Below are 8,811 nucleotides of genomic sequence, written 5' to 3'. Positions count from 1 at the left end.
GCTGAGGTAAGAAATAAGGTTTTATCTGAGGAGGAAATTGAGAAAGTGACATTTAGATATTATCTTAAAGATGGTGTGGTTGTGAGAAAGTGGAGACCAAGGGATATTCCTGCTAATGAGGCCCCCACTACTCTCTGTGTGAAAAAATGTCCCCCTGACATCTCCCCTAAACTTCCCTCCCTTCACTTTGTACAGACATCCTCTGGAGATTGCTACTCCTGCCCTGGAAACAGGTGCTGGCTGTCCACTTTATCTATTCCTCTCATAATCATCTAGACCTTTATTAAATCACCTCTCATCGACTGAGGGTACATTATGATGTTGGCTGCCTTTTTGAGGTGCGTTAGTTACCTTCTAGAGCCTTGGTGGGGATAGATTTAGTATTAAGGATAGTTTAAGACTATAGTTTAAGATTTAGAAATGAGATTAGTTTTTAAAAATTAAACACTGTCTGGTTCATAGTCCATTGCTGCTTGTTATATACGGTTTATAATAGAATAGTCTGGACTGGATCCACAGGTAAACATTGGCAAAGTAAAGCTCAATACAAACCAACTGATGGTTGGGTATAAAACCAGTCCTATTAAACCAAAGCAAGGAGTCCAAGGTGATGTCAACTCTTCTTATCCTTCTTCACTCCAGAGAGAAAAGTCTGACCTCTGCTAACCTTGCCTCGTAAGACTTTTTCCAATCCAGGCAACATCTGCTGCACCCTCTCCACAGCTTCCATATCCTTCCTGTAATGAAGTGACCAGAACTGAACACAAAATTCCAAGTGTGGTCTCACCAGAGCTTCGTAGAGCTGTAACATGACTTCTCGTCTCCTGAACTCTGGCTTATGAAGGCCAGCATCCCATAGGCCTTCTTAACTGTCCTTTTGATCTACATTCATAAGAATGTTTCTGAGGCTGGCAGGCTAGATTTATAAGGAAGGGATGGATACGCTGGGACTTTTCACCTTGGAGCATAGGAGACTGAGGGGGGACCTTATGGAGGTTCATTAAATCATATAGTTAAAGAAAATAATCATAGCCATTTTCCCAGAGTAAGGGGAATCTAAAACCTAAGGGCATAAATTTCAGATTCAGATTTCAGATTTATTGTCAGAGTACATACATGACATCACATACAGCCCTGAGATTCTTTTTATTGCGGGCGAAGCAGAATTACTACTTATTGGTAGTGCAAAATAACTACTCAATGTACACATGTAAACAAATGAAGAAATGTAAACAACTGACTGTGCAATCCAGAGATCAATAAAGTGCACAAGTAAGAGTCCTTAAATGAGTCTCTGATTGAGTTTGTCATTGAGGAGTCTGACGGTGAAGGGGTCGCATCTGTTCCTGATGGCAGCAGCGAGAACAGTGCGTGTGCAGGGTGGGGTGGATCCTTGATGATCGCTGCTGCTGCTCTCTCTCTCTCTCTCTCTCTCTCTCTCTCTCTCTCTCTCTCTCTCTGATATCCTGGGCTTTTGCAGGACTTTACACTCGAGGGTATTGGTGTCCCCGCACCAGACTGCGATCCAGCTGGTCAGCGCTCTTTCCACCACACCTCTGTAGAAATTTGCCAGGGTTTCTGGTGTCATTCCAAACCTCTGAAAACTCCTGAGGAATGAAAGGGGAATGAGGTTATTGATTGGAGCACCTTCTTGAAACAGAATCCAGAACCACTCAGTGTGGCTGACTTTTCAAAGCATTTAATTGCCCTCGCAATCTACTGTTAACCATACGGTTCTCAAACCGGGGCAATTAGGGATGGCCAATAATTGCTGGCCCTGTCAGCATGATCTACGTGTGGAAAGTGAGTGAAGAGAAACCTAATTTTACCTTGAACTGCATTATTGTTCCTAGAAGCACCTCGCTGGTGCTACATTAATTCAGACAGTTGTTGTTGCTGGGATTCGTACCTTGGTTTTAACCCACAACTCTTGCTGGAAGCCATTGAATGGAAACTGAAGGCAGCTGACCCCACAGCCACATCCTGACGCCTCTGATAAAAGCAGCAAAACCGAAAGCCCCTGAAAGTATCAGTAGAGCAAGTGGAGAGTGTGGAGAGTACAGCGACCGCTACTTGGGGAATACAGAAGGCTCCGGAAGGTAACTAACGCACCTCAAAAAGGCAGCCAACATCATAATGTACCCTCAGTCGATGAGAGGTGACTTAATAAAGGTCTAGATGATTATGAGAGGAATGGATGAAGTGAACAGCCAGCACCTGTTTCCCAGGGCAGGAGTAGCAATCTCCAGAGGATGTCTGTACAAAGTGAAGGGAGGGAAGTTCAGGGGAGATGTCAGGGGGACATTTTTTTTATACAGTGTGCATTGCCAGGAGTGGTGGTGGAGGCTGGAACAATAGGGGCATTTAAGAGACTCTTAGACAGGCACATGGATGAAAGAAAAATAGAGGGCTATGAGGTAAGAGGAGCTTAGTTGTTTTTGGGTCGGTGCTGTACATATAGGGCGGCATGGGTGGAAGGGCATGTACTGTTCTGTAATGTTGTATGTAGTATTAACCTGGCCACAGCCTCTTCTCACTGCTGCCTCTGGGCAGAAGGTACAGAAACCTGAACATCAGCACCCCTTGGTTCAAGAACAGTTTCTTTCCAACAGCTAACCCCGACCCTAACTCTTAAACCTCCTCTTGTCACACTCCTCAGGCGCTGCTCCGAAACCACAAAACGACTGTCCGCACTATTGCTAAGGATAACTGTTTAATCTTTTTCATTTATTGTCTTTTTAATTTAATTAAGTATATTTTGGTAGGTTTTTTTAAAGCAGTATTTTACAAACTGCCTGTGTACTTCTGTATACAACAAAAACTGATCATTATTGTCCAAGGCAAGATGGATGGGATGAAACAAACCAATCCACAGGCTGGACATCGCCGGCAGTCAGGCAACCAACTCCTCTCACCCTGAGCTGCCGGCAACCGAAAGGGATCAGTGGCAGGGTTGGCGAAGCGGTTAGCACAACGCCTTTACAGTGCCAGCCATCAGGACAGGACCAGGGTTCAAATGCCACACTGTCTGTAAGAAGTGTGTATGTTCTCCCCGTGTCCACGTGAGTTTTCTCCGGGTCTCCCACCGTTCAAAATGTACTGGGGGATGTAGGTTAATGGGGCTTAAATTGGGTGGTACGGACTTATGGGCCGAAATGGCCTGTTACTGTGCTGTATGTCTAAATTTTAATAAAATTAAATTTAAACATTTAAATTTAACATCAACTGCATTCGATGCTCCCATTGTGATCTCTACGTCGGAGAGACTAGGTGCAGACTGGGAGATCGCTTCGTCAAGCACCTTGGCTCTGTCTGCTGGAATACCATGGATCTCCCAGTAGCCACCCATTTCAATTCCCCGTCCTATTCCCTTGTCTGTCCATGGTCACACGCACTGCCAGACTGAGACCACCTGCAATCTGGAGGAGGAACAATACCTCATCTTCTGTCTGGGCACATTCGAACCGGATGACATTAATATCGACTTCTCCAGTTTCTGTTAAACTCACCGCCCCCCCCCCCAATCTTCGTCCCCCCCCGTATGCTCTCTCTCTCTCTCTCTCTCTCTCTCTCTCTCGCTCACTCTCTCTCTCTCTCTCTCTCTCTCTCTCGCTCACTCTCTCTCTCTCTCTCTCTCTCTCTCTCTCTCTTCCCTTTTCCCTCTGACTCCTTTCACAGAGGCAAAAATAGTCTCATCTTTCCTCTTATCATATCCAATTAACACCTTTGGTTGGTCTGGATTCCTCCCTGTCTCACTCTTCCCCCATAAACTCTAGTCTTTAGTTAAGATGCAAGACTGATTTTTGCTTTCACCTTGAGGAAGGGTTCAGGATGCTGCGAGACCGGCAGAGTTCATCCAGCATTTCTGTGTGTTTTTATTACAATCACAGTATGTTCAGACCTTTGGGTTTCACTCTGTGAATTACTTAGCTAACTGACCTTGAATTCAGTTATTGGGGAAAGAAAAACTCTTGTTGGGCTAGGAGAGCAGAATTAGTAGAAACCTTGCCTCACAGCACCAAAACGAACTGGACGACCCCAGTTCGATCCCGACCTCGGATGCTGCCTGCATGGCACTCTCCCTGTGTCACCCATGGATCTTCCCCCCCCCCCCCAACCCCCAAACTCCAGGTTCTCCAGTTTGCTCTCACCTCCCTGTGGGTTCATTGGCCACTGTTATGGGACTGGAGGGTGGGAAGGATGATGGATAGATCACAGGGAGGATGGAACATTGTACAGGCCCTTCGGCCCACAATATTGTGCTAACATATATAAATTGACCAAAAGAAAATGAAACCTCCCTACCTCATCCATGGGCCTGTCTAAGAGTCTCTTAAATGCCCATAATGTTCCAGCCTCCACCACCACCCCTGGCAAGGCATTTCGGGCATCCACAACTCTCTGTAAAACCCTTACCCTGACATCTCCCCTAAACTTCCCTCCCTTCACTTTGTACAGATGTCCTCTGGAGTTTGCTACTCCCACCCTGGGAATAAAGGCAGGGGACCCGATGGGCAGATTAGCCTCATCCTCCACTGTGTGGGATCTTACCAAGGGAAGAGGCGGTTCTCCTCCTCACCTGGTCGGCGTTGGAGGCCACTGACTTTGGAGGGGTTAACACAGTCCAGCTGTAGCCAGCCAGGGTCTGTGGGGAAGGCAGCGAGGGGTTCAGGGCACTGTTCAGGCAGGATGGCATTGAGGGTGATCTCAAATGCTCATGGCTGACAAGAGTGTTGAAACCCAGCAAGAGGATGGTCATCAATAAGCTGAAAAGTACTAGAGGGATTGAGTTATCCGGAGAGGATGCAGAGGCGAGAATGTAGTATTCCGTTCGGTTCTAGTCACCTCATTACAGGAAGGATTTGGAAACTGTGAAGGAGATTTACCAGGATGTTGCCTGGATTGGAAAATGTCTTATCAGGCAAGGTTAGCAGAGAGCTGGGACTTTTCACTTTGGAGCGTAGAAGGATGAGAGGAGACTTAATAGAGGTCAACAAGATTATGAGAGGCATAGATAGGGTGGATAGCCAGCCCCTGTTTCCCAGGACGGTAGAGGGCTACAGGGTGTGGAGGGTTTAGTATTTTTAAATTAAATTTTAAACATACAGCACAGTAACAGGCCCTTTCGGCCCACGAGCCCGCACTGCCTAATTACACCCAATTGACCTACAACTCCCAGCACATTTTGAAAGGTGGGAGAAAACCGGAGCCCTTGGAAGAAACCCACGGAGACACAGGGAGAACGTACAAACTTCTTACAGACAGTGTGGGATTTGAACCCAGGTCCGGTCACTGGTGTTGAGCTAACCGCTACGCCAACCATATGGGTCACCACAGCATCAAGGGCCGAAGGGCCTGGACTGTGCTGAAGTGTTCTATGTATGAGGCTGAGGGGTGACCTTATTGGGGTTTGTAAGATCATGAAGGGCAGGCATACAGTGAGCACTGACCGTTCTCATCCCAGGGTAGATGATTCTAGAACTAGAGAGCGTCAGTTAAAGGCAAAAGGATCCTGAGAGGCATATTTTTCACTGAGAGGGTGGGTTTTTTTCTGAGACTTGCTGCCAGAGGTGCATTTATGATGTTCAAAAGATATTTATGGGGAATGTAAGGGTTGAGAAAGATATGTACCAAATGCAGGCAAATGGGACTAGCCCAGAAGGGAAGAGTTGAGCCAAAGGGCCTGTGCTGTGTGGCTCCATGGGTCCGTTCGGTGACGCCTGTCCACAGTGTGTTCATTTTGCAGTGGGACCATTCTGCATGGAGAGTCTCCTCTGCCACCTCACTGCCCTGGGCCTACTGCTGTTCTTGGCGCCTTCATCCGCCGCCCACATCTGTGAGATCTGTAAGTGCCTGGAAGACTCCCAGATGACCATTTTGTGCATTGGCAAAGAGCTGACACAGGTTCCCGGGGACCTTCCTACTGACGTCCAACAACTATTCCTGCAGGACAACAAAATCTCCACTCTGCTCCCCACGGATTTCTCAGCCAAGGCCCCGCCAGGAAAGCAGCTCCTCGTCCTTTATCTTGGCCACAACCTCTTCACTGCAGTTCCCATGCATGGCCTGCAAGCACTGACCCACCTGAAGAAGCTCTACCTCAACAGCAACCACATCTCATCCTTGGCCCCAGGATCCTTGCGCCCCCTCGCAAATCTTGAAGAGCTGAACCTGAACAGTAATTGTCTGCATTCTCTGGATCCTGGGGTCTTCACTGGCCTCACCCGTCTCCAAGCATTAATGATGAGCTTCAATCAAATCACCACCATTCTCCCGGGTGTCTTCAATGAGCTGAGCCAACTGGATTTCCTTCAGATCAATGCCAACATGATCTCTGAGATCCGACCCAAGGCCTTCCAGGGTCTGAGCAGTTTGAAGCATTTATACCTCCGAAATAACAACGTTTCTGTCCTGATCAAAGGTTCCTTGGATGGGTTAGATCAACTTCAGGTCTTAAGTTTCACCAGTAACCACCTCCAATCAATTCCCAAGGAAGTATTGGGACACCTTAAAGCATTGAAACATCTCTACTTGAATAATAACCAAATTGCTTTCCTTCCTGCCTTTCTTTCCACATTTGAAAATCTGACTTTATTGGATGTAAGCAACAATGGACTCTGTAATCTGTCGGCTGATGTCTTTCCTGGCCTGACCAAGTTGAAACGTTTGGACATGAGTTTCAACAATCTCACGAACTTCCTTCCCCAAACCTTTCAGACACTCGATAACTTGACCGTACTGAACCTGTTCAACAACGCCATCGAGTCATTGCCTGCCGGAGTCTTTGATGACCTCCTGAATCTCAAGGAACTGCACCTGGACAATAACCGGATCTCGTCCCTCCCTCCAGAGATCTTCCAGGCTCAGTCGGAGCTGAGGGAGCTTCAATTGGACAACAACACCATCGCTCATCTACCCGAGGGGATCTTCAAGGGACTGACCCACTTGAGGATGCTATACCTTAACAACAACCGCCTGCAGGTCATCCCTAAGAAGGCCTTCCACGGGTTAGCCCACCTGCGTGATCTGCACCTTGACCAGAACAGCATTGCTTCTCTCCCCAGAAGAGCCTTCGCAACCTTGGGCAACCTCCGGGTCCTCCAGCTCAGCCAGAACCGCCTGTCCGCCCTCCCTCACCATGCCTTCAAGGGCCTGGCCAACCTGACGGATCTCCAGCTGAACAGTAACAATCTCTCTACCATGCCACCGATGATCTTCAGGGAGCTGACAAGGCTGAGGGAGCTCCACTTGAAAGACAACCAGCTGCCCACGGTCCAGGCTGCCTGGTTTCACGAGCTGCGGCGGCTGGAGGTGCTCCAGCTGCAGTTCAACCATCTGCTCCACCTGCCCCCCGGGGGCTTCTCTGGGCTGTGGAGGCTGCAGAAGCTTCTCCTGCACCACAATCACCTGGCGACCCTGGGCCCTGATGCCTTTGCCAGTCTGGTCAAGCTGCAGGAACTCAACCTGAACCACAACGACCTGTCGTCTCTGCCCCCCGGTCTCTTCCAGAACCTTACCCAGCTCACCCACCTGCACCTTGACTTCAACAGGTTGAGTCAGCTGAATGACGGTGTTCTGGGAGGACTGACGAAACTGGAAGAGATCCACCTGGAAGATAATCCATGGGATTGTGGCTGCCCGTCCATCCTCTACCTGCGCAACTGGCTGTGGAAAAATCCCAGCATCGTTCTGAAGCCGGCTGAGTGTTTCTCAGATCGATCACCTGTGACAGCCGTGAAGAATTTCTCCTCTTCGCCCTCCCACTGCTCCTCCACAGCGCGGCCGATTCTCTCACTTCTGACGATCATCTTCTCTGCCCCCTCTTTGCTCTGCCCCAGAATTCCCTTCTGCTGAGGCCCGATCCATCTCCAGAGCCTCTTCCGATTCCATTTCACCAGAAGATGGAAGGCAAGGCCATTTGGCCCATCAAACCCACTCCACCATTCAAGAAGCAGGATTTATTCTCATGAACAAGTCACAAATTTCAGTGTTTGCAGTAGCGTCATAAAGCGAATATTCATATTATATAACCATCTTACAACAATAAACAAAAAGAGTGCATGAAAAATCAAGGTAAGGCAGTGTCTGTGGTTCAGTGATCATTCAGGAATCTGATGGCAGAGGGGATGACGCTGACCTTGTGCCACTGAGTGCTCATTTTCAGGCTCCTGTACCTTTTCCCTGATGGTAGCAGGGTGAAGAGGGCATGGCCTGGGTGGTGGAGGTGGGGGGGTCTTTGAAGATAGTAGCTGATTTTTTAAGACACCGCCTCTTGTAGATGTTCTTGATGGAGTGGTGTGGTGCCAAGTTAACAACCCTCTGGAGTTTATTCTTGTCCCGATCTTTGGCACTGCCGTACCAGACAGTGAAGCAACCAGCCAGAATGGTCTCCACAGTACACCTGTAGAGGTTTACGAGAATCTTCGGTGACATAAAAAAACCTCACAAAGTATAGCCGCTGGCGATCCTTTTTCATGATTGCATCAATGTGGAGGCTCCAGGACAGATCCTCGGAGATGCTGACACTCAGGAATTTGAAGTTCTTGACCTTCTCCGCTACTGAGCCCTCGATGAGAACTGGTTCGTGTTCTCCTGATTTCCTCCTGAAGCCCACAATGGCTGATCCAATATGCCTCATGTCCCCTTACTTGATCAGCATCCAATGCCATGAAGCTGCTGGGCATGCAAGGCAGCTTTAAAGGTGCCAAACAAATGCAGGCTGATGTTGTTGTCAAACAAGCCTTGTGGAGATACACAAGGTTCCCCTTCACATTGTTGGAAGAACTTTTGAAAGATTATGAGATACTTCCC

General features: G+C 48.2%; 1 protein-coding gene across 1 annotated transcript; it reads left to right on the top strand.

Moving 5' to 3' along the window:
• The first annotated feature begins 2,044 nt into the window (after window positions 1–2,044).
• LOC138748285 (insulin-like growth factor-binding protein complex acid labile subunit) lies at window positions 2,045–8,072 on the top strand. The gene is made up of 2 exons (XM_069908192.1): window positions 2,045–2,099; window positions 5,747–8,072. The coding sequence occupies exon 2, from the start codon at window positions 5,761–5,763 to the stop codon at window positions 7,852–7,854; it is 2,094 nt and encodes a 697-aa protein (XP_069764293.1). The 5' UTR covers window positions 2,045–2,099; window positions 5,747–5,760; the 3' UTR covers window positions 7,855–8,072.
• The last annotated feature ends 739 nt before the right edge of the window (window positions 8,073–8,811 follow it).

The sequence above is a fragment of the Narcine bancroftii genome, chromosome 13 (genome assembly GCF_036971445.1).
Source record: "Narcine bancroftii isolate sNarBan1 chromosome 13, sNarBan1.hap1, whole genome shotgun sequence".
NCBI lineage: Eukaryota > Metazoa > Chordata > Chondrichthyes > Torpediniformes > Narcinidae > Narcine > Narcine bancroftii.
The sequence above is the reverse complement of the archived record's forward strand: the minus strand, read 5'-3'. Positions and strand labels throughout refer to the sequence as shown.

Coding starts and splice junctions, on each gene's coding strand:
- LOC138748285 (XM_069908192.1), top strand. CDS start 5,761: ATGGAGAGTCTCCTCTGCCACCTCACTGCCCTGGGCCTACTGCTGTTC.